This window comes from Tauraco erythrolophus, chromosome Z (genome assembly GCF_009769465.1).
Source record: "Tauraco erythrolophus isolate bTauEry1 chromosome Z, bTauEry1.pri, whole genome shotgun sequence".
NCBI lineage: Eukaryota > Metazoa > Chordata > Aves > Musophagiformes > Musophagidae > Tauraco > Tauraco erythrolophus.
The window spans coordinates 18,019,758-18,045,858 of record NC_141496.1 but is presented as its reverse complement, the minus strand read 5'-3'; the positions used below and the strand labels follow the sequence as shown (position 1 = coordinate 18,045,858).

Genomic DNA, 26,101 nt, shown 5'->3' with positions numbered 1-26,101 from the left:
GTTTGTTTTGCAACAGTTTCTCCAAGGCTACAATGAAACACAAGAATCATCTTAAACGAGACTAAATAAAAGCACAAATCCCAGGCAATAATTCTGTAGGTGGAGAAGATTGAATAGAAAAGCCTTATTTTAACTAAGATCTACAAGATTACCAAGAGCATCAGGGAATGCCCTTGCAAAAACTCCTCCCTTCAGTTAAGGCTTTCAAAAGAAAGTTTTTCAAAAGTGTGGAACACCTCTAATCTCAAGGCAATAATTGAGAATTAGAAGTCCTTAGCATCCTTGAACGTAGAACTAGATGATTATTTTCTAAACAAATCTAACTTTACTGTAAAGAGCTATTAATCTTATTAAAAATGAGATTGATTCTTACCCCTAGGAGCTGGCACTGCAACTGCCAGTCACTCGGCTCTTCCTAATTTATTGGATGAAACAAATAATGCAACATTTCATGGTTGGTATTGTTTTATTGTCTCATATGATTAAATTATTTACACTCCTCCTTTTCAATGCACAGTTTAGCACTCATACCTATGGCTTTTACTTTTATGTTTAGCACATCTGTGTGTCAAGTATCAGAATTTAGTTTCAAAGAAACAGGAACCTGATACCATATAGACAAGTCTCCTCTCTATATATGTTTAAACATATTTATTTTCAAAAAATGACAATTTATAAAAGAAGAATCTGCTGGTAGCTTTCTTCCAGCTCATGTTTACCACAGATTCTGCTGAGCTTTTTGATTTTAAAGCATCCCTTTTAGAGTGTCCTGTTGCCTCCATGTGGAATCTGTTTCCTCCCTCAGTCCCCCACCTCTAAATTTAATGCAAAAAAAAGAAAAAAGTAGCTGACAATTTTAAGCAAAAATACAAAGCACTATAATATTACCTATATTGCCTTTTACTGAGCTATGTTCTTGAACACTCTAGGAACTTAGTTGAAATTTAACCAGTCAGCATTGAAAAGGCACAGGATTTTTGTGCTTGGGGACCTTCAGCAACAATGATTTTTCCCCAGCCTGAAAGTTAGGGACCGCTGTAGGGACACAGCAAACAGCGTGATACATAAATTCACAGGTACCCAATTGCGACTTACGACAGAAACCATCAGATTTCACTGATTCTTCTGCCACAGACACCCTGCACATCTGTAACAACAGTTTGGTTCTATGGCAAGAGGAAAAGAGGTGAAGTTACTCATGCCCAGAGATGGTGTAACAATGATAAAACTATTCATTATTAAAATCCCCACAAAGTTGTCCACGCCTGTGGTAGTTTCTTTTGCATGGTATTACAGGAATGGGAAAGTTATTTTTCACATATGACAGAAGTTGAGTTGTACACAAAGAAAGCTAACTTTGGTCCACTTGTCCAGCTTCCTAAGGACAGGATATTGGAAAGGTGACCACCAACAGTTCAAAAACCAATGTAAAAGTTAACAAAAATAATTTGGTATTTCATTCCTAAACCTGCACAGTGCTGTTATTTGTCCTAGTCATCCACCTTTTCACTCTGCATGTCCACTAACTGTTGAGTTTTTAAGTCTTCAACTTGTTCATGATCCTCCTTATCTGCATCATCTACTTGATTAGGTTCCTTTTCTTCTGCTTCTCCTTGATCAACAGTCTGATATTCTACTTGTTCCAGGTCTGCTCCGTCTATAAGTTCTGCCTGTACTTCTTCCATCTGTATTTGATTTACATGCTCAACATGTAACTGCTCCACATGAACTTCAGCACCTTGTTCAGTCTGAATGTGTTCAACTTCCAAGTAACTAATTTGCACCTGTTCTTGCAGTTCCTCTACCTGTGTGCCTTTCACTTGATTGTCCTGTATGAGATCCTGGTGCACCTGTTCCACAGTTACCTGTGCCGGATCCACTTGTACCTGAATTACTGGTAGGACATGGACTTGCTCCACTTGTTCTATTATAGTCATTGATGTTACTGGTTCAGCTTCCACGGCTTCCACTGGAAGAACCTCTTCTGTCACTATTCGTTCTGAAATATTGTGTGTTTCTTTGAGATGCCTTCTCAGCTCACTGCCTTGCATAAACCACAAGTCACATAAGGTACAGTGGTTGGGTTTGTCACCGGTGTGTATTACCAAGTGATCTTTGAATTGATCCCAGCTGTTAAACACACTGTTACAAACCTGAAACAAAAGATACAGTACGTTAAACAGTGCCAGCAGAAATATGTCAAAAAGGCAACCAAAAAACCCAGACAAAACCCCCCAAAAAACAAAAATCAGCACTCAGTTGTGAGGCACGCAGCTGCAGCAGTAGTAAGTTCTGCAGCTGAGTGCTAGATCAGGGGGTACAGGGGGGTTCCCAGAGCTGGGAAAACCCAAGGAAGAGCTGTGAGCCTCACCAGGAGCCTGCAGCTCTCACAAGAGAGAGGCTGATGCTGCTTAGGCATTGCCAGGAGCAACCACAGGAGATTTAAATGGCCCGTGGGAGCACATGCGACCAGGAGTGCTGTGAGCAGGGCATGCAAACAGGGATCTAGAGGGTGCAGTGGTCACAGAGAAGGGCTGTGCACCCTGCTGGTAGCCCCACCGCCCAGGGAAATGCTATAGGTCTCTGCCAGGATGGTGGGCACTCGCCTCAGAGTCAAAACCAGGGTTTCTACAGAGGAAGCACCTGAGATGTCTGACACTTCCACCCAGATGGAACTGGCAAGGAAGGAGACTTCAGTACAGACGGTAGGTTGCAAGAAGTGCCCAGACCCTTTTCCTGGAGAAAAGCTGTGTACAGGTTGATGACCAGTTGTGTCAGGTGGCAACTCGCAGGAAAAAGTTAAAACGCTGTGTAGAATTAGAGAGTTGAGATGGAGATAGGTAAGTGGTTTCAGAACCATGCTCCTGTGGTGGACACCAGAAAATGAGGTACCTTAGACCCTGGTGAGCCACAAAGGCAGGACTCTGCTTCAGTTTCCACTCTCCAGCATTACAACCAAAACCAGACAGGAAGCTTTAACAGCTGTAGACACCCACAAGCAAGATCTGCAAGGAGGAACTGTACCAGCAGCACGCAGTGATACTGCAAAAAGAAATGATGCTTGTAGTGGGTGGCTCTCTGTTACGGGCCACTAAGGTCCCCATCTGCTGGCCTGACAAGGAGTCACGAGGGGCATGCTGCTTTCCAGGAGCTAAGGTCTGAGATCTTGCCGAGATGGTGCTACAACTTGTCAAGAGCACAGAGTTTTATCTGTTGATACTGTTTCATGCAGGCATGAATGACACTGCAAGCCAGAACGTGGGCAGAATCAAGGAAGACTATAAAGCTCTGGGGGTGCAAGTGAAAAATGTTGTCGCCCAAGATATCTTGTCTTCCATTTTACCAGTTAGAGGAAAAAGTGCAGCCAGAAAAAGACATAGAATGCAAATCAACTTCTGGCTTTGTGGCTGGTCTGTTCTGAGAGTTTTGGCTTTTACGGCACGGGACGTTCTTCGATAACTGTAGCCTGTTAGGGAGGGATGGGAACCTGTCTAGAAGAGCCAAGGGAATCTTCAGCAGCAGGCTGGCGAGCTCGGTGAGGCAGGCTTTAAACTGAAGGACTTGGGGGATGGAGTCCAAAGTGGAAATGCTCACACCATTGCATCCAACTGGGGAACAAGTCAGGTCAACCAGACCAGTGACAAATGTTCCTTAGCTGCCTGCCAAGAGGAGAATCAGAAGACCAACCACCTCATGCACACATGTATACCAATGCACACAGCCTGGGGAACAAACAGAAGGAACTGCAGTTCTGTGCCCAGTCAAAAGGTTATGATATCCTAGGAAAAACTCAAACATGGTGGGACAACTCACATGACTGGAGGACCATGATGGATGGCTATAGGCTGTTTCATAAAGACAGGCAGGGAAGAAGGAGGAGTAGGAGTCATGCTTTATGTTATGGAGAACTATGAATGTCTAGAAGTCAACTACGGCAATTGTGAAAGTCCTATCGAATGTCTCTGGGTTAAGATTAGAGAGGTTGTCTCCAAAGGGGATCTTACAATAGGCATCTGCTACCGACCTCCAAACCAAGATGATAAGGCCAACAAAGCAATTATTTGCATCACTTAAGCAAGCTTTGGGTCAACAGAACCTGGTGACTTCAACTACCCAGACGTTTGTTGGAAGAACAATATAGCAGCTCACACGTCATCTATCGAGTTCCTGGAACGCGTAGAGGACTGCTTCCTCATACAAATGTTAGATGTACCAACCAGGAATGAGACACCGCTGAACTTCCTGCTCACAAAACCAAGAAAACCTGCTTTGTAATATCTCGGTTAGTGATAGCCTTGGCAGCAGTGATCACAAGACTGTAGAGCTTGGGATCCTGCTGAGCAAGCTGAAGGTTAGTACTAAGACAAAGGTTTTAGATTTTAGAAGAGCAAACTTCACCTTGCTGAGAGGTCAGTTGAGAGGGATTCCATGGGAAGCTTCCATGCAGTATAAAGGAGCTAGGAAGTACTAGGAGTTATTCAAGAACACTCTCCTGGAAGCACAAAAACAGTTCATCCCCTTTAAAGGTAAGGGAAGTAGGTGAAGCAAGAGACCCCCTTGGCTTAACTGTAAGCTTCTGAGTCTGCTCAAAACCAAAAGAGAAGTGTATCAGAGATGGAAAAGCAGACAAAAACCCCTTGAGAACTACAAGGGCATTGCCAAGGCATGCAGAGACACAGTTAGAAAAGCAAAAACTCAGCTTGAATTGAAATTGGTCAGAGAAGTCAAAAACTACAAGAAAGGGTTCTTCAGGTACATAAGTAACATGCAGAAACAGGAGGAAACTGTTGGCTCGCTGTTAAACAGGAGAGGTGAATTAGTCACCAACAACACTGAAAAGGCAGAGGTTCTCATCACTTTCCTCACCTCTGCCTTTACAGCACTGTTGGGCCCCAGGCCTTGGGGATAAAAACCCAGGTCAATGCAAACACAGACCCACCGTCAGTGAAGGAGGAGCTGGGATGTGAACTATTAGAGGAGCTTGAGCCCTACAAATTGATGGGCCCTGACAATATCCACCCATGGGTGTTAAAAAAGAGCTGGCTGACATCATCGCAAGGCCACTCTTCACAGTCTTTGAGAAGTCATGGAGATCGGTCGATGTCCCAGAAGACTAGAAGGCGGCTAATGTCACCTCCAGCTACAGGATGGGCTTAAAGGAGGATCCAGGAAATTATAGGCCCATCAGTCTCTTTCTTCAGTTCCTGGGAAAGTTATGGAACAAACCCTCCTGGCAGATATCACAAGTCAAATGAAGCACGTGACTGGGAAAAGCCAGCATGGATTCACCAGGGGCAAATCGTGCTTGACAAACCTGATCGCCTTCTACGACAAAGTAACCTGCTCAGTTGATGCGGGGTGAGCGGTGGACATTGTCTACCTGCACTTCTTCCAAGTCTTTTCATACAGTTTCCTACAGCATCCTCCTAGGGAAACTGAGGCATTATGGTCTAGACAAGTGGTCTGTGTGGTGGGTGGGGAACTGGCTGAGAGGCCGCACCCTGAGGGTGGTGGCAAATAGCTCCTTTTCAAACTGGCAACCTGTCGTAAATGGGGTCCTCCAGGGATCAATACTGGGCCCAATGCTGTTTAACGTCTTCGTAAGTGATCAAGTATACTCTGGTGAAGTTTGCTGATGATACCAAACTGAGCAGGGAAGCGGACACTTTGGAAGGGAGAGCCATCCTGCAGGAAGACCTGATAGGCTGGAAGAGTGGGCTAACAAGAACCTCATGAAATTCAACAAGGATACGTGTAAGGTCTTGCACCTGGGAAAACATAATCCAGGAGCGCAGCACAGGCTGGGACCTACCTGGCTGGGAAGCAGCTCTGTGGAAAGGGACACGTGCCGCTGTGGCAAAGAAAGCCAACAGGATGCTGGGTTGCATCAACAAGGGCATCACCAGCAAAGATAAAGAAGTCATTATCCCACTCTACTCAGCGCTTGTCAGGCCACACACTGTGTTCAGTTTTGGTCCTCACTATACAAAAAAATGTGGACAGGCTGGAGAGGATCCAGAGAAGGGCCACAAAGATGATCAAAGGACTGGGAAGCCTGCTGTATTAAGAAAGGCTGACAGAACTTAGCGTTCAGCCAAAGAGTTTGTTCAGCCTTGAGAAAAGAAGACTTAGGAAAGATCTTATCACCATGTTCCAGTATTTAAAGGGTGGCTGCAAAGAAGATGAAGACTCTCTTTTTACAAGGAGTCCTATGGAAATGATATGGGATAGTGCGTGCAAGTTACTCCTGGCGAGATTCCTGTTGGACACAGAGGAAAATTTTTCATGATGAGAACAATCAACCATTGGAATAATCTGCCCATGGAAGTGGTGGATTCCCCAACATTGTATGCTTTTAAGATTCGCTGGACAAGCTGCTGGGCCATCTTATCTAGACTGTGCTTTTGCCAAGAAAGGTTGGACCAGATGATCCTTAAGGTCCCTTCCAACTCGGTATTCTGTGATTCTATGACAACGTACAGTGCCTATTTCACCTCACGACTTCACATGGCATAGCTTCTTGCTACTTGGATTAAAAAAACATATACATTAAAGGTAAAAGGCTGAGAAGTCAGCTTCAGAGGAATAGGAGATCTGGTATTTATTTCCTTCTTTTTAAAAAATGCGGTGTAACCTAGACTAGCAGTCAGTCACTGAAGGGAGCTGCTCTGGAGCCAGCCTGATCCACAACAGTGGCAGATCTTGGCACACAGGGGCTTCTCCTGAAGCAGGGAAACAACAGGGGAACAAAGAGACCTGCAGGAGCCAGCAGCTGTCAGGGGAGACGCTGATGTGGCCTGGGTGCTGCCAGAGCAATAGCAGCCACCCCACACATACAAAACACAGCCTGGGGAGCACTGGTGACCAGAAGCACTGCCGACAGAGTGGGCCAACAGGGCGCAGCGCGGCAGTTCACGCAGAAGGGCGCAGTCACCCTGCCAGCTTAAGAAGTGAGTTTAATTAGTGGCTGTCACTCTCTCAGAAGAAGACATTACCTTGTCTACTGTCGTGGGTTAGGTTGAACCCCCCCACACAGCTGGTCACCCCCCCTCCCCCACCCCCAGGAATGAGGGAGAGAATTAAAGGATAAATGGGAAACCCGTGGGTTAAGATAAGAACAATTTAATACAGATGATTTAATACACAGTGTAGGTGCTCACCACCCCCTCGTATGCGGAGCCCGTCTTGTCCCGAAGCTGCAAATCCCGGATGAACGCGAGGCCCCGAAATAGAGAGGGGCAGAGAGAGAGAGATAGTACTCCAAGAGTGGGAGTACTGGGAGAGAGAGAAAAAGAAAGAAAAACAATAGAGCAAAAGTGCAGCAAGCACAAAAGAGCAAAAGCGGCGAAAGAGCCAAAGCGCAAAACCCTTCTTCCCAGCTGACCCTCACTTTTATACTGGGCATGACGCTGCATGATATGGAATACTAATTGGCCAGTTTGGCCCTCAATCTTAAGTTCCACCACAAATCACAAGGGGAATCGTGTCCCCCTTGTCCCAACTATGCTCCCTCCTTATCCCGCCGTGCATCTACACTCTGGCACACTGAAAAGCCCTTGGAGTTTCACGTCCAACCACAAACATCAACTTGCTATCAGCATTCTTCTCAGAGTGAGCCTCTGAGTTAAAACCAAAACACGGAGCTCTTCTAGCTGCTAAAAAGAAGAGCTAACCCGGTCCCAGCTAAAACTGGGACATCTACTTAGCTATGGTAGCCACCTAGCAGAAAGCTAAGTCCTTTACTCTTGACAAAACACACATGGCAGCCCAGACAGAGCTCCCACAAAACCACACAGCTGCCCAGGTCCTGGGCTGCAGGAAGTGCAAGAGCCATTCACTGGTATGAGACAGCGGTAGTGAGAACAGCTGTGTGAGGTGTGACCAGGTGGACAATCTGCTCAGCATGGTGGCAGAGCTGCGAGAGGAAGTAGAAAGGTTAAGGAGTATCAAGGAGTCCAAGAAAGAGAGACACTGGTGGTGTCATGCTGTGCCTAACCTGAGACAGCAACAGGAAGAGCCACAAAAAAAACCCAACAAGATTAAGGAGATTGTGTATCCTCCCCCCACCAGGCAGAGGGCAGTAGCTTAAGGCAAAGGAGTGAAGTTCATGCTCAGGGTGGCAGGTGAACCCCCTCCTTGCCCACCTCGCCTGCCCAGGTGCCTCTGCACAGCAGGTATGAGGCTCTGGAGGTGGAAGGGCTGTCGATGGATGATGTGGCTGACGGTCCATCTACACCAGTGATATTGCCAGGGTCAGAAAGGCCTACCCCCCATATCATGAGGACCTCCACGAAGAAGAAAAGATGGGTAATAGTTATAGGTGACTCCTATTTGAGGGGAACAGAGGGTCTGATATGCTGGGCAGACCCTGCTCTTAGGGAAGTCTGCTGCCTCCTGGTGCCCAGGTTAAGGACATTGCTAGGAAACTCCCTAGCCTGGTACAGCCTTTGGACTATTACCCATCACTGCTTTCACATGTGGGTGGCGATGAAGCTGCAACACACAGCCAAGGGTGATCAAGAGAGACTTCAGGGCCCTGGGACAGTTGGTAAGGGGATCTGGGGCATAGGTTATCTTTTCTTATCACCTTCCAGTTACGAGCAGTGACACTGGAAGAAACACATGTTGCCAGTCTATTAATAGGTGGCTCCATGGCTGCTGTCATCGCCACAATTTTGTTTTTTTTAACAATGAGATGGCCACATGGCACCAGGCGGGATTCACCTTCTCAAAGGGAAAGGAGGGTCTTGGCACAACAGTTAGCAGGGCTTGTTGACAGGGCTTTAAACTAGATTTGAAGGGAGGAGAATGATACCAAGCTTGATCAAGACAAGCTGAGAGCACCTGAAGAGCAGCAGAAAGGAATTCCAGATCCTCCAGCCAGGAAGTCAGATTCATCGGGGGCCCAACTTCAATGCCTCTGTGCAAACACACGTGGAACGGGGAATGAACAAGAGAAGTTTGAGGTGTGCGTGTGCCTGCAGGGTGGAATGAATCCCATAACTCAAGTGTTGGAATGGAAGGATACAGGGTCTTTAGAATGGACGGGCAGGGAAGAAGAGGAGGAGGTGTTGCTCTCTACATCAGAGACCAGCTGGAGTGCACGGAGCTCCACCTGGGAATGGATGAGGAGCCAACTGAGAGCTTCTGGGTCAGGATTAAAGGGAGGGCAGGGACAGGTGACATTACAGTGGGGGTCTGGTACAAGCCACCTGACCAGGAAGACCAAGCACAAGAGGCCTTCTATAGACAGACAGGAGTGGCTTCACGTTCACAAGCCATGGTCTTCATGGGAGACTTCAAACACCTAAATATCTGTTGGAGGGACAACATGGCAGGTCATAAGCAATCCAGGAGGTTCCTAGAATGAAAGTGATTCCTTCTGCAAGTGATAGATCAATCAAAGAGGAGAGGAGCCATGCTGGACCTTGTTCTCACCAACAAGGAGGGGCTGGTGGGGAATGCGAAGCTCAAGGGCAGCCTTGGCTGCAGTGACCATGAAAGGGTGGAGTTCAAGATCCTGAGGGCAGTGAGAAGGATGCGCAGCAAGCTCACTATCCCGGCCTTCAGGAGAGCAGACTTTGGCCTCTTCAGGCATCTGCTTGATAGAGTACCATGGATAAAGCACTGGGGGGGTGAGGGGCTGGAAAGCTGGTTAATAGTGAAGGATCTCTCCTCCAAGCTCAGGAGCGGTGCATCTCAACAAAGAAGAAGTCAGGCAGAAACACCCAGAGGCCTGCATGGATGAACAAGCTGCTCCTGGACCAAGTCGGACACAAAAGGAAGGCCTCCAGAGGGTGGAAGCAAGGACAGGCAGCCTGGGAAGAATACAGAGAAATTGTCCAAGCAGCCAGGGATCAATTTAGGAAAGCTAAAGCCCTGACAGAATTAAATCCGGCCAGGGACATCAAGGGCAACAAGAAAAACTTCTATAGATATGTCAGTTATAAAAACAGATCTAGGGAAAGCGTAAGCCCTCTCCGGAAGGAAACGGGAGACCTGGCTACCTGGAATATGGAGAAGGCTGAGGTTCTCAGTGACTTCTTTGCCTCAGTCTTCACTGGCAAGAGCTCCAGCCGCACAGCCCAAGCCACAGAAGGCAAAGGCAAGGACTGGGAGAATGAAGAACCACCCACTGTAGAAGATCAGGTTCGAGACCATCTAAAGAACCTGAAGGTAGACAAGTCCATGGGACCTGATGAGTTGCATCCGCGGGTCTTGAGGGAACTGGCGGATGAAGTTGCTAAGCCGCTGTCCATCATATTTGTGAAGTCACAGCAGTCTGGTGAAGTTCCCACTGACTGGAAAAGGGGAAATATAGACCCCATTTTTAAAAAGGGAAAAAAGAAGACCCAGGGAACTACAGGCCAGTCAGTCTCACCTCTGTGCCCGGCAAGATCATGGAGCAGATCCTCCTGGCGACTATGCTAAGGCACATAGAAAATAAGGAGGTGATTGGTGACAGCCAACATGGCTTCACTAAGGGCAAATCCTGCCTGACTAATTTGGTGGTCTTCTATGATGAGGTTACAGAATTGATGGAGAGGGGAAGAGCAACTGACATCGTCTACCTGGACTTATCCAAAGCATTTGATACTGTCCCACACAACATCCTTGTCTCTAAACTGGAAAGACATGGATTTGACGGATGGAGCACTCGGTGGATAAGGAATTGGCTGGATGGTGGCACTGAGTTGTGGTCAATGGCTCGATATCCAAGTGGAGGCCAGTGATGAGTGGTGTTCCTCCGCGGTCAGTACTGGGGCCAGTGCTATTTAACATCTTTTTGGTGACATGGACACTCGGATCAAGTGCACCCTCAGCAAGTTTGCAGATGACACCAAGTTGTGTGGTGTTGTGGACACGCTGGAGGGAAGGGATGCCATCCAGAGGGACCTTGACAGGCTGGAGAGGTGGGCCTGCGAGAACCTCATGAAGTTCAACAAGGCCAAGTGCAAGGTCCTGCACGTGGGTTGGGGCAATCCCAAGCACAAAGTACAGGCTGGGCGGAGAATGGATTGAGAGCAGCCCTGAGGAAAAGGACTTGGGAGTGCTGGTGGATGAGAAGCTCAACATGAGCCAGCAATGTGCACTGGCAGCCCAGAAAGCCAACCATATCCTGGGCTGCATCAAAAGAAGCCTGGCCAGCAGGTCGAGGGAGGTGATTCTGGTGATTCTACCCCTCTACTCTGCTCTCCTGAGACCCCACCTGGAATACTGCGTTCAGCTTTGGAGTCCCCAACACAAGAAGGACACAGAGCTGCTGGAGCAAGTCCAGAGGAGGGCCACAAAGATGATCCAAGGGCTGGAACACCTCTGCTATGAAGACAGGCTGAGAGAGTTGGGCTTTTCAGCCTGGAGAAGAGAAGGCTCCGGGGTGATCTTATAGCAGCCTTCCAGTACTTAAAGGGGGCCTACAGAAAAGCTGGAGAGGGACTTTTTACAAAAGCGTGTAGTGATAGGACAAGGGGCGATGGCTTTAAACTGAAAGAGGGGAGATTTAGATTAGACATAAGGAAGAAATTCTTCACTCTGAGGGTGGTGAAACAATGACACAGGTTGCCCAGAGAAGCTGTGGATGTCCCATCCCTGGAAGTGTTCAAGGTCAGGTTGGATGAAGCTTTGAGCAACCCGATCTAGTGGAAGATGTCCCTGCCCCTGGCAGGGGGGTTGGAACTATATGATCTTTAAGGTCCCTTCCAACCCTAACCATTCTATGATTCTATGATTCTATACTGTTCAATTGAAGTGTAATTCAAACTGTCCTTTTCTAGATGCAGTACCACTAGCCAGCTTTTCCTTATGAGCTTTCATGTGCTCACGGCATCGTGAGGTTTAATTAGCTAGACAGAACTCTCCTGTTTTGCCTTTTCAAAAAAAAAAAAAAGAAGACTTCAGTCATTTCTCCTAAAACTCCATCTCTTTAATTCTCCTCTAGCTAGAAGTACAGCCTCAACTGCAGACACATTGTTTTCACAAAGCACATAATCTCACTTCCATCCCTTCAGCTGGCACTGAGTTAAGCAGCCTGAAAACAAGACACAGAGACCACAGAAATGAATGAGGCGCCAGTGTAGAAGAGAGAGAAGAGTAGGGTAGAGTCAGCCTCAGAGTGAAGAAACAGGCTCTGCAGTCTTCGTCCATGCAAGTGTTCCTGCTTGCAGAAAGCAGCAAAGAACATGTTTCAACACCCTTCACTGCTGTCAAATGGTTTTGAAACAGAAAATGTTTCATCTCCTCATATTTTTCAGCAACAGCACAGCAGAATGATGGAGTATCTGGCAGGGATTAACTCAAGAACAGGTCTGTGTAGTGGGGTTAAATATCTCCATTTTGCTGTTGAAGTCTGTTAAAACCATTTGTGATGCTAGTGCCATGCCTTTTTTCCCCACAGGCTCATGCTTTAGAAAGAAGTTGCACATATACTTCTTAAATACTACTTTATAGATAAGCACTCATAACTACTTAGTCATACATAAAGGTAATGACTATCATTAATGCTCAAGCACGTAATTATTGTTCTTGCCACGTGAAGCCTAATTCAGTACTCAAAGCCTACACTGAAGAGCACCAAAAGTACTCATCAAGGAGGCACGATTTTGTTTTCTCCTCTTTGTTCAGTAAGCCAAGATTTATTTATTGAACACTATTCCAAAGTTCTAAAGAGAAAAAAATGCAAGAAAAATTTATCCAAGAATTTCTGTAGTTTCCGTGGTTTCAAGAAGCACTAATCCACATGTACAACATCTGTGAGAGGATGTTGTATAAATTTAGAAAGAGAAAACTATGACACAAAAGTGATTAGAACCGAAGAGTCACAAAGACAAAACAGCACGTTCAATGGCACAGCTTTGTGTTAGACAGTAATTCTCACACTCAGAGAAGGAAGGTTGAGGGGGGGAAAGATGGAGAGGGAGAGGGAGAGAAGCTTGTTCTTATTTGAGACTGTCACAGCAGTGGGGCAGCAAAATGGCAAATAAAAATGATAGAACCAGCCTCAACTCTTGTATTTTCCCGCTTTTCAGAATCAGCTTTTAAAAGCTAAGATTCATCTGAACAGTTTTTCAAATGTCAGTTACATATAGTGACCAAGTAGCATAGCTATCCATCTACAGCATTTATGTTTGCTTAAAAGACATTATGGATTGCCACTGTAAGTTGGAATGACTTTCCAGACAAAGTCAATATATTGGGTATCAAACAGAAGAATAATAAAATAGGAAATAAAATAGTACTTTGTATTTGGACTTTAGTGAAGCATGCTCACAAGTGGGAAAGGCCTAGGTCAGTGCATCGAGAACCTTGAAAAGGAAGCAGAAAGATGAGCAGAATGCAAATCAATGCTTACCTACCCATGAGAAACTCTCTGATTATAATTATTATGAGGCTCCATAGCAGTAATGCCATATTTTAAATGGAACTACTGAGATATAAGAATGTATCTGCATGTTGTGTCTGAATGCAATCCACAGTATATTTATTTTACTAAATGTAGCTCTTGGAGACACAAGCCCTAGACTCCTTGCCTTTCCTGCGCAACATTCCCACACTCCTTCAGCACAGGAAGGAGGTATGTAGCCTCAGACTCTGCTATTTCCACCACCCACCTGACATTCATACAGCTTCTTTCTTCCCTTTTTAGCTCCAGCTCCAGACTGGCAGGCCGTCAGGTGACATTTGAGTGTGCTATTCCTAGCAAAACGTTCGTGGCAGTTCGGACATTCAAACGGTTTTTCACCTGTTAAGACAGACATAGGGATTTGTAAGTGCATAAAACCAGCCAGTTTTCTGTGAGTTCTCTCTTCTTCTTTTTGTGTAGCTTGACAAATATGCTGTAACGACTTGGCCAACTGGATTACTCTACAGAAGAGGAGAAAGGCATTCTATGTAAACTTTATATAAATAAAAGGGCAAAAGCCTAACATGGAGTCATAACTCATTTAGAAAAAAAAAGTGTAACGATTACCAGCGCCATTTAAGGTACATTCATGTTTTTATGGAAATTAGACCACCATTCTGACAAAAAATCTTTGAGAATTAGCAGCTATTTCTCTCTTTTAGTCAGACAACATTTACAATTAAAGAATCAACAGTAGTAAATATACAAAGTGACACATTAAAGAAGGAAGTATCTAAATAATACAAAGCTTTATTGTCAAGAACAGTAACAGCTTATTCCTGAGAACTGAAACTTTCAGAAAAAGAAGTTGGCACATAATAATGATGAAATAACAATGCATCAGTATTAAAACAAACAAACAAATAAACAAACAGCACCCCCTCCCCCTCAAAATATAGTGAAGGGAAAGATCAGAGGGAAATAAATGGGCACAAGCAAGATTAAAAATTTTTTTCAGTTGGCCACTTCATTTCAAACCAAACACAGAAGCCAGCTAAGGACAACAGCAGGGGAGGCTGAGAACAGGTCGTTTTCTCTTTTTCATCCAAAGCAGTATATTGTTATTACTGTCATCAACAAGGAACAAAGAACAACTGGTGTCTCTGTCTACTAATTTCATCAAACACAAACACAAAGAAATTCAAGGAAATTAAAGCAGAAAAAAATTGGGAACAGTGTTTCTTCTGAAAGTCTGATAATTACTGCAGAGGTACTGACACCAGTGTCACTACTGAAACCAATGGCTGAATGAACTCCAAAAGAGGCTGAGAGATTTTGGTGAATAACACAACAATCTATCCCAGCTAGTTCAAAAGCCTGCACTTTCAGGAAGGCAGCAGTTACTGACTGTTGAGATGGAAAGGTATTTTCAGAAATAAAGATATTCAGAAGTTCCTAATTAGCTTTTCAAAAGAAATCCACAAGTAGCCTATAACTCTCACTTATACACATAAAGGCTACAAACAAATGTTAAATGGTGTGAACATTCCTCTTAATGGTTACAAAATGTTATGTTTTTGGAGACTGTTGTACATACAATGCAGAGGATGCTCAACTGCCATCAGTCTTGCAGGTCAAAAATCATGGACTTTGTCCAAGCAACCAATGGATCCTATAGAGCAAAATTCACACCACAGACCTTCACCTTCCCTGTCATCTGGTCATATTTAAACAGTTACTTGGAGCAAGGCACCAGTCAGGGACAGATTTATTCTATTCTTACTCAAATTCTGCAGTAATCTCCAACATATTCTGCCAAAAGTGTCTGGAAGTGACAATTCAAAGATAATGGAGGCAATACCTAAAGGCCAGAAGACATCGTGTGTCTTCTTTCTTTCTTTCTTCTCTGAAAAACACGCTGGCAAGTTGGGGGCTAAGCTCCTCTGCTAAAGGTGACAACTTGCTTCTCCTCCCCTGCATGTCATCCAACCATAAGCTTCGTCTCATCTAAGTGAGATTTTACAAAGAGGAAGGTTTGCAGCCTGATCTAACGATTACCTTTTTCTCCCTTTTGTGAGAATGGATGAGGTTTTACTTGCCAATTGTAACTCACTCACAGGACAGAAATTCTGACCAGAGATAGCACAATATTGGGCTGGTCCTTTATAATCTGACAGTAAAAGGAAGGAGACTGCCCCAAATAAATACTTTTTAACCCGAAGAATTTCATAACAACTAACACAGTGACCTTCATTTGCCTAATATGTAAGAAATATCAGGGAATTCAACCATAACCACAAAGCTACCATATCATTATTTAGATGGGTTTAGAAAGAAATAGTAAGACCTAGTCAATATATTTTTTTTTCCACAAACACACCAAGGCAGGCATTTACCAAATGAACTTCTTGGAAAAATTTTTTCAAAGTACTTAAATAAGAGTCCTTTTATTCGCTCCTACGGAGGATGTTATTTGCAGTTCAAAATACACTTCCTGTAAAACATATTTTTAAGTTTACCAAGAACAGCAAAGATGTTGATTAATTTTTGCTAATAAGTTTGTATACAAATTACTTCAGTTACAGGGTTTTCAGACAAGAGCAGATAAATTTAGCTGCTTGGAGCATATCACAACTCTTTCACTTCCACCTTCACTCCTGTAAGCACATACACAGACACATACACACACTCTCCAGAGAAGGAGAAAAAAGAAAAAAATAATCAAGATAGCCTAACTTTGAGAAATATTCAGCAGTCAAAATATCCAGTAAAATCGGAGGGAGTTAAAGCTGTTCAGTGTCTCTTTCTGCTAGGGAATATAAACTTTGCAAAATATCAGGATTAGACCAGTATATTGAAAGCAGTAGCTTCAAAGATTTGATTTCCGTGTGAGGAAATTGCTCCTCCTGTGCAAGACAAATTAGAGCTATTGAACTCAACAAATACATTACTTAAATGCAGCCCTGCACAATTTCTATCCTGTGTGTTACTTATGATTGGCAAGTGAAACCTCATCCATTCTCATAAAAGGGGGAAAAGATAATAATTAGATTCATAGATTTCTAGGTTGGAAAGGACCTTAGAGATCATCGAGTCCAACCATCTCTAATCCCCATTAAACCATATCCCCAAGCAGATCATCCACCCTATTCTTAAACACATCCAGGGATGGGGACTCAACCACCTCCCTGGGCAGCCTATTCCAGTGGCTGACAACCCTTTCAGAGAAGAAATACTTCCTAACATCCAACCTGAATCTGCCTGACTAAGCTTATACCCATTTCCTCTAGTCCTATCACCCATGACTAATGTAAAGAGCCCTTCCCCCACCTCCCCACCATCCCTTCTCAAGTATTTGTAGGCTGTAATCAGGTCTCCCCTCAGCCTCCTCTTCTCCAGGCTAAACAGCCCCAACTCCCTCAGCTGCTCCTCATAAGTTTTATTTTCCAGCCCCTTCACCAGTTTAGTCGCCCTTCTTTGGACTCGCTCCAGGAGCTCAATCTCTCTCTTAAAGCGAGGGGCCCAAAACTGGACACAATATTCCAGGTGCGGCCTCATCAGTGCCGAGTACAGGGGCAGGATCACTTCCCTGTTCCTGCTGGTCACACTATTCTTGATACACGCCAGTATCCCATTGGCCTTTTTGGCCACCTGGGCACACTGCTGGCTCATATCAAGCCGGTAGTCAACCAACACCCCCAGGTCCTTCTCCGCCAGGCAGCTCTCCAGTCACTCTTCTCCGAGCCTATAGCGATGCTTGGGGTTTTCATACCCCAAGTGAAGGACTCTGCACTTGGCCTTATTAAAGCTCATGCCATTGGCCTCAGCCCAACGATCCAGTCTGTTCAAATCCCTCTGAAGGGCCTCCCTACCCTCAAGCAGATCGACACAGCCTCCCAGCTTGGTGTCGTCCGCAAATTTACTGAGGGTAAATTAGATCAGACCAAAACCTCCCTCTCTTTTTAAGTTCTGGAGATGACCTTGTTAATACTTTCAAAGTTACAGGACATGCAAGACATTTTTGATGTATTCCTTCAGAGACTCAGAAGCTGCTTAAGGCATGTACACAAGTCAGAAAGAAACTTTATGGATCTCCTTCCTTTCTTTTATTGAGACAAAGATAATAGCCATTGGTAATGTCGAATTCCTACAGCAAAAAGAATTACCAACACCAATAGAGCGTCTATTTTTGCCCCAAATGCTGCCTTCATGTTATTGCTGGTGTTATGATTTAGCAGCAACAGGATCAATACCTTGTAGGACATTTTCTCTCAGAGCTTTTAGTTTCATTTTAGCATTCAAACCATGCTATACGGAATTCAGAACTTAGCAAGCTTTGGCTGAATGGTAATTTTTCCACTGACCTTAGGAGACCACAGTTAAACAGTACTATCTGTTTTGATTTTAAGCTTAAAGCTTTTGAAAACGCTAAACCAGAAGTAATTAGATCCCATGTGTTATATTTTTTGTATCGATAGATATTTAGAAAGTACCCTGAACCTCCTGTGGTATGCTGAGTTGCTTTGTCCCCAAAATCCTTTGTCACAGCAGCAATCAACATATTGTGATATTTGGGTTACTTCGTTAGTCTGCCACAAACTTTTCTCTGAAAAGACTTTTGTGAAGTAGCTTGTATTTGGATTGCTCATAATGGAGAAACACTCCCTGCTTCATAGGGGATAAGGATTTGACAAAGACTGTTTATAAACAGAACTTTTAAGGGGCTATTGAGAAGAGACTGGACACAGTGTCATATATCAATGCTCAGCAGTCCCAGTCACGGATACAAAGAAATTTGAATTAAAAGGCTTTAACAACAATAAGAAGCTGTGAAAGAAAAAGGGCTGCTACCCTCCATTGAATTCTTACTGTTGACTCATGACCGACATATTAAACAAAACCATCTGGAAATCAGGAGCACATTTTATAAAGTCATTTTGCACTCAAAAGATGCTATCCAGACTTCCAAGAGGCAGATTTCACAGTAAAAAAAGTGTGCTGCAGACACTAGAAATGTTTTGCCGCATTAACAAACAAATTAAAATCAAATCATAGATGAAACGTCAAGACCAAGGGTGAAACTTTCCAAACAAGATGGTACAGGAGAGAATTGTTAGAGAGTATTTTGTGCCTAAGGCATTAATAGGCATTTGCTCAGAAGTTCTGTTAAAGAAACCCTCGAAACTGTAGTCCACCAAGAAGGTCACAGTTCAGATTACATCTCAACAGAAACATTTACTAGTAGAATTGTGAAAATAAAAGTAGCTCCTCGGTTTGGTACTTCTGAAGATGGAAACAGGCCTTAAGAAATGATTTTGAAAAAGTCTTTAACAGAATTGAAAGAGAAACTTCATTAGTGCTTTCTGGTTTTAGGTGCCTGTTTTCAGCCACCTCAATCCCTCAAAAGTTTACATCGATAGAAAACAAAACAAACAAACAAACAAGCAGACAGACAAATAAGTGTTTCAGTTGTAACTAGAAGCCAAGCACTTCCAGCACTCAAGACTCACGTGATCTCTTCAGCATGCTATTTCCCTAAATCATGCAAAACCCCCAAATGCCAGAGCCAAGGCCGCAAGGACAGAACCATGGCAGTACTCTTACCTGTGTGCTTCCGGAGGTGCTCTTTAAAATGTCCAAAGTGGTCAAACTGCTTATCACAGTACTGGCATATATGTATTTTTTTGCCAGGTCTTTGCTTCTTGCTGGCACCACCTTCATCAAGGTGGTAACAGGTGAGGTGCTGTTTCAAAGCGCTTTCTCGAAGGTACCTTTTATTGCATATGTCACACTTGTAACTCTCAGTAGAGTGTGTTTTCATGTGTTCCTTGAAATGGTAAAACAATTTAAACGAACGGTTACATTTCTCACAGTGGAATAAATTGTTCACGTGTGACAGCTGAAGTTCCACAATTTCAATACCTTCTACCTGTTTGCACGAGGCATCGGTTGCACTATCAGCTTCTTCTTGGATCTGGCATTTTCTCTCTCCCTGACGATACTTGCTGGTGATATCTGCCAAAAGAGCCAAAGCAGATTCATCTGATGTACCTGTTGTCTGTATGTACTTTATGGATTGCTCTGCAGAAGCTACTTCTTCAAGTGTTTCGATGCTGTCATCTTCCACTTCAATCGTGCCCTCAGCGATCTCAACCTCAATTTCAACAGGCTCCGATTCTGCAGATGGCAGTGTTTCTGTGATAACATTAGAGGTTTCAGCTATCTTCCTCTTTTTTGGGTTATTTTTACCTTGTGCTTGATTTGATTCAAAGGGTGATGAATTTTCCTTGTTCCTGTAAAGCATTTGCACAAACATGGTTAAGATCCATAAGCACTGACGTAACAATTCCTGCCTAATACTGAGCTACTGCATCCAGCACTTCCTGGCTGTTTCTCAAAGAAGCTGAATGATGAATGTCCACATCATCTGTGTGCATGTCAGAAGCTAATTTGTCCTTAATCTATACTCCTTAGAGCTGTAAAACAGCATGGTTAAAGCTGTGGAGCCTTTGACACAAGGCTACTGAAGTGTTTTAAACAGCTCTGCTTGAACGACACAAATGACCTGTCAAGAAGAAAGGCCAGGTAACATAATGGCATAAGTTTATCTCAAACTTGTGAAATTCTGTACTTGGAAAGAAAAATTCCCCGAAGGAAGGAGTTCTTTGGCCTGCCTACTCAGAAATAAGATTCAAGTCCTTCCTACGCTATTCACCTCTTAAGCTCTGGAGTGTGTGCAATTGCCTGCAGCACTTACAGCTTGTTAGAAAACACTACAGCTGTGACTTTACACAATGGTTATTATAACACCTCGTACTTCAGGAAAGCACACAGCTATCAGATGAGGTAAAAATAAAAGTCACTGGGATGTGGGAAGAGTATTCTAGTTTAATTTTCTGGGCTTAAACACAACCCCCAGCTCTGCTCCTATACTCCCTGCATCACACACACAGAACTCCCTTTCCCCAGGATGTCAGGGAGAGCATGTCATCTCAAACAGAGAGAGCTGAGCAGGCCAGTGGTTTCAAGTCACACTCTCACGATCACCTGCAGCACTTACGGGCTGGAGTTTACTACTGACTATCAGTTACAAAACTGAGTAGCTATCTTCCCCTCAAATCAGGCTGACAGGAGTAAGCTGTTCTTTTACCCATCCTTGCAGCCTGATTAATCCTTTCACGTAATCTACTCCCTATCACTTTCACATTCGCTAGTAATAGGAGAGATATGGCTTCATCCAGTATCTGTAAGTATATCAGAGATGTGTGGCTCATGATTTAATGCAGGATACAGCTTATTAAATTGCACCTTAACTCTGTTCAGACACTGGAACACAGAGCAGCTAAACTTACAGTTTCATCTAGCCTGGACTTCTGATGTCTAGAAGGTGACAATCACTTTGCACATTACTGCAAGGGGCTCCAGGATCACGTATCAAGAGAATAATCTGCTCAGCAAAGAGAAGACTACTGTCCCTGAACACATCATGTGAAACGTTCAATGGGGATACAATACAACTGCACTTTAAGAAAAAACAGCTAGTTCTTTTCTTTCTAGTCTAGACTATGCAATGTGCAACTCTTTGATGGGTTACACAAATAGTTCTATCACAGAATCACAGAATTGTTAGGGTTGGAAGGGACCTCAAAGATCATCTAGTTCCAACCCCCCATCACCTCTGCTTCAGCTGTAGTCTACCCATTTGAGCCAAAGCTCTGACTGAGGCACTGCATTGCAATTCTTCCCCCTCTTAACTACGGAGGAGAGAACAGAGACTGACAGTGGAACTAGAGTTTGTCTTCCTAACCAAAAAAACCCAAAATAAACCCCCACAAAAAACGTTCCAAAATCTATGAACAATGGAAGTAAGTCAAGAATAAACTGTCTTGCATGTGTCTTTGTTAAGCAAAAGATTTCCTTATTGTAACATAAGAATTACAGTGTTTGCTAGTGATGAATAACCAACAAACTGCAAAACATTATACAATAGTGGGAAATAATTGCAGGCTGGACAGTTTAGCTTGATGGATGGACCTCAATCCTGATTCAACAGCTCTGCTGATGTACATTGACTCTAAGTGATACTGATTAGAATATACTGTTCCAGTTTCAAGTTTCTTTTAAACTCCTCAGGCAGACAGCTACAGTCTGCTTTTTTCCCTGAATTTTAAATTATTATTTTGGTGGTACCATGCTTAATCTTAATAATGTCAAAAAAGGGTGTTTGTAGGGTTGGAAGGTAGGACTACAAATGCACAACCCCATGTCTTTCCTATTAAAAAAAAAATTACATACTTATTCAGCTCTACTGCCAATTCACAGAATCAGCACAGAATAAGTTAGTTCAGAAATAAATGCTGATGTTGAAAACTAAGTTTGCAGTGCATCATGTCATGGAAGTTTTCTTTAAACAAGATGTTAGCTGGCTACTAGAGGAGCTTGGGGCCAGTGCCACTCTCCTCGCCTGATGTGTCTATGAGGAGATAAAAAGGAAGCCACAGTCTTTCCTTACTCGAACGCAAAGACCTTTCAGCAAGTTTAGAAGAGAAAGCAAAAATAACTGTAATGCTGGGAGCATTTATTGCCCCTCTCTCTGCTTCATGCCAGCAGAACAGTGTAGAATGCAGAAGGAATGAGAACGTCACAGCACTTGGTGAAAGTGAAAGGGAAGGAAGCAGAAGGAAAACAGCATGATGGGACCGGCACCTGCTTTTCTCAGATTGGAGTCTGGCGATGGAGTACAGTTCCTGGTGCTGGATAAAAGGTGCCACAGCAACATTTGATCCCGTGCAAAAGTATTATCTCAGACAAAATTGATTATAACAGTTACATTCATTCAAGAAGTTTAGGAGGCTAATTTTGCAGCAAGAAGTTTTGAGATCACTGCTTATTCTCTCAGAAATAGCAGAAAGCTGCATGAAATCAAAACACCAGCACAAGCTTGTTAATGAGGTCTAATTACCTGAGGCACATCATCACCGTACACCCAGCTGTCAATCAGGTGTGGGCAGTCAGATTGCACAGAGACCTGGTATTGGTTACCACAAAGTCACAGCCCTACAATGTCTCTGCAACGTTTACCAGCCACATCATCAAGTTCCAGCCCAAAGAACGTGTCCTTCATTTTTTAGCCTGCATAATTCCGACCTGTATCTTACAGTAGAAGATTATATGATCCCACACGAGTTTAGAAGTTTCCAAGATAAGGAACAGTGCTGCAAAATACCGGCAGCCAGTTCTTGTGACTCTACATTTCAGCTCTGGGAAGAAAAAGAGGCTTATGTGCTTACCTGATTTCAAGTGCTTTGATTGCTTCTAACATTTGCAGATACTCAGCTGCCTTCCAAACATCGTTTGCTTCTTCCTCACCCTGGACCATTAGTTTTGCTGTATAGGTGAACTCAATTAGGTGACGAAATGCCATGTTACTTACACCTGCATACAGGCAAAACAAACAACAGTTTCTTTTAGCAATTCCTCAGTCTCATCTATCTGATGAATTTTGCACCCCTGCCTGCTCACCATCTTGCTCACAGTTTCATAAAGATGACATCCTTAGAAGGCTCATATTGGAATAAGAAGTATACTATAGAAACATATGAATCTGGAACAACTACAGAGTTATGTGACAACAAAGACAGAAGAAAGGATAAGATGGACAGAAGCTGTTTGAATAATAAAAAGTACAGATTTAAACACAAATATACAATCTCTCTCACAAGAGACCTCTGAGCAGCAAGTTACTGGAGGCTGAAATGTTGCTCCAGGAATTTGCTCCCTGCCTACCAGGCACGTATTACTCCATGTCTATCCTGTTCTTGCATCCCAGCCAAGACATCTGCCAGTGGCCATCACTGGCAGCCTTTTTCATCTGACCAGAACAGCTGTAGTCAGGGAAAAGATTATGTGTCACATGGCTAGTCCTAAAAACATACAGGTTCTGCCTGACTGCCATTAGCCATATATTGGGAGGAAGGGAAAAAAAAAAAAAAAAAAAAGGAAAAACACAACCACAGAACCTCACGCTTTCCCTTCCAAAAGATTTAACTGAAGACTGTTCTTTTTCTTTTGATTTTTTCCTCAGGGGAAGTTTTTTTTCCAGGGGTGGTAGCTGCCTGAGAACCACTCAAGAGATGAGATCTAGAAACCTAATTGACATGACCAAGTGTGTATGTCTGCCCACACCAAGGACAATACATTCATATCCAGCTCGGGCACACAACTCTGAAGGTTTTTATTTGCACAAATCAGATTACCTTCAATCTCCACTAAGGGTTCCTGAGTGAAATCTTGGAAGAATTTGTAGAAGAACTGGCTACAGGCAGCAAGAACAGCCTTATGAGCTTTGAAATGGTGACCTACAAAAAGAGATAAAAATTTTGGTTTAGGACAACGCCTTCCTCACTCACAGTGCAGATGCGGAGAAGAGACCACCCAGTCTACAAATTCATTCCAGCAGCACACAGTCACTTAGTATGTCTCCTTGTAACATGGGATAATACTGCAGCTAGCCTGTCCCATCTCATGCAGACCCTTGCTGATATCACTGACCTTGCTGAAGCTCTGCAACTCAGTCAGCTGGAGGACTCACTCACTCCAGTGTATCTCTTTTAAGATATTTAAGTTATAGGAAATTCCTATGCAAGCTTTTTCCTGTATGTCTTGGGCTCAGCTCTCAGGTTTTATCCAGGTTTTCCTTGTTTTTTGGTGCTCTTACAGACTGATGTATTTTATCACCACTTCTTGCAACACAAACACTGCTGCAGAACAGAAGCAGTTCTGCTCTGTTCTTCCTGTTTTCCAGACTATATATTCCCCATCACTGTGTTGCCTTCTCCCTGGCGCGGGGATGAACATTCATAAGGCTCCATGGGACAGAGATAAGTGGAGCAACATGGATTAGAGCTACACAGCTGCACACAAAAGCAGCTTTGAGCTCAACACACGGATTCGATAATACCACAGAAGGAACACTCAGGGTAAGTTTTGTGCAGGTGCTGCCAGTGCAATTCTTGAAAAGTAATTTCTTCTTCATTTGCTTTTTTTCTAATCCGGGCTTTGTAGGACCCTTTTCTTTCAAGTGAGTTCTTGCTATCCTTTTAAAGATCAGCTGGTACTCCTATAGCTAAGTCTGTTCTAGTAGATGTTGCCTATCTTCCTTGAAGTCCTCATCTCTTCTAAGACATGTTTGGGATGAGAAGAAATCTTAGGTCATCTATCAGACACCACTTTTTCTAAGGAGATAATAAGGCCTTATATCTCCATCATTCTTTTAAACTAATACTTACATCCCTAGAACTCATATAAAAAGAAAAGTGAGTCCTTCTACCCTATTTTTACCATGTATTAAAATAGCAGGCAGACACCAGAGAAACAATAAGTAAATCTTACTTCAAGGTGTTTATTTTGGTTTGTTTTATTTTATTTTTTTAAAAAAAATGCAATATTTGTACAAGTTCTCTGCATGCAAAGAGTCAGCTCAAGTTAGGGAAAAATATTTTAACAATGTTTTGAAAATCCTTAGACAACACATTAAATGTAGCACCGCAGTTTCAAAGTAGGATTCTATCCAAAATATTTAGCCCTTTGTTTGGAAAAGCAGAAGCAAAATTATTAATCACTGCTGGAGACTCTGTTCACATCGAGATTTTAAGTGAAACTGCAAGCAACTCTCACACCACTACAGAACCAGTAATTTGTTAGCAGCCCAGTTTGACAGCTGACCTGTGACAAACCCAAGAGCTCCCTAGCACAGCTTCCAGGATTCTCTGTATACTAACTGGTTCCCATGCCTGTACATACCATCGACAATCAGAGTGATATCCGTAAACTGGTCCTGCTCACGTTGTTCATTCAGTCTATCCAAAATAACTTTATAGTGTTCAGGGAATTCCTGGATACATTCCATCGTTTCTTCGGCTTCCATGGCAAAAGGACTAGTCTGCAAAAGATGTAGTATGAGAGTAAGAATGCTCCTCCACTCAGTAAATACTATGCACAGTCAGGTTAATGTACAAACATGAACTAACTAGCACTTTTCAGAGACTACAAAACAAACAAACAAAAAAAATTAAACTGTCTTGACAACAGGTTTACCTGATTTTAGCTGACAGGTAGGAAACAGGAGGGCTAGCAATATGGAATATTGCCTTATTTACACACAAGAAAAAACAGTCAAAGTGGGTAAGCGCATTTCTTCACTCTAAGATTCAGCACAGACCCACCTCCCTCAAAGCAAATACTGCAGAATGTAACATCTCATTCAACACCACCACAGCAGCACAATGCCAGAATCTTTACACAGCTATTTCTTGCTATTCTACTAACCCACTTGGTGGAAGAACAGTTCTTAAAATTTTCATATTTAAGTCACATTTTGCACCAAGCGAACACAAGATGTTTACCTCCTTTAAAAAAGGATGTAATAAAGCAGCACTTTTCAGCTTCCGAGTACATAGGAGTTGCCAGGGATTTAATGTGCTGCCACACCCAAGAGCAAAGAGCGTCTTATTCACCCAGCCTACTTACACTTCCCCCCCGCAAGGTGAAATATTCTTTGCCAGTCATTTGAGAGACATACACGTTTGTAATCCGATGATTCTTCCTCCCTTACTTATACAATAAGCATAGCTGGGGGTGGGAGCTTAAGAGGTTCTCAAACCTGAAGAGGCTTAGCAGAACTCTGTGCCTGTAGATGAGACACAGATGTTAGTCTGCTGTTTATGCAAAAGAACCTCTGGAGAGGGTCCAAGTGCTTCCGTG

General features: G+C 43.5%; 1 protein-coding gene across 2 annotated transcripts; it reads right to left on the bottom strand.

The window, feature by feature from the left end:
* ZBTB35 (zinc finger and BTB domain containing 35) lies at nucleotides 1–25,290 on the bottom strand. 2 transcript variants are annotated; one of them, XM_086629016.1, is made up of 7 exons: nucleotides 25,142–25,290; nucleotides 23,596–23,697; nucleotides 22,630–22,774; nucleotides 19,269–19,632; nucleotides 18,944–19,166; nucleotides 13,608–13,738; nucleotides 1–2,153 (listed from the first exon to the last, which is right to left on the bottom strand). In XM_086629016.1, exons 1-7 carry the CDS (start codon nucleotides 25,263–25,265, stop codon nucleotides 1,491–1,493), a joined length of 1,752 nt encoding a protein of 583 aa, XP_086485142.1. In that variant the 5' UTR covers nucleotides 25,266–25,290; the 3' UTR covers nucleotides 1–1,490. The 2 variants fall into 2 exon arrangements, with proteins under 2 accessions (XP_086485142.1, XP_086485141.1); XM_086629015.1 differs by having other exon boundaries at nucleotides 18,944–19,632.
* Between the last annotated feature and the right edge of the window lie 811 nt (nucleotides 25,291–26,101).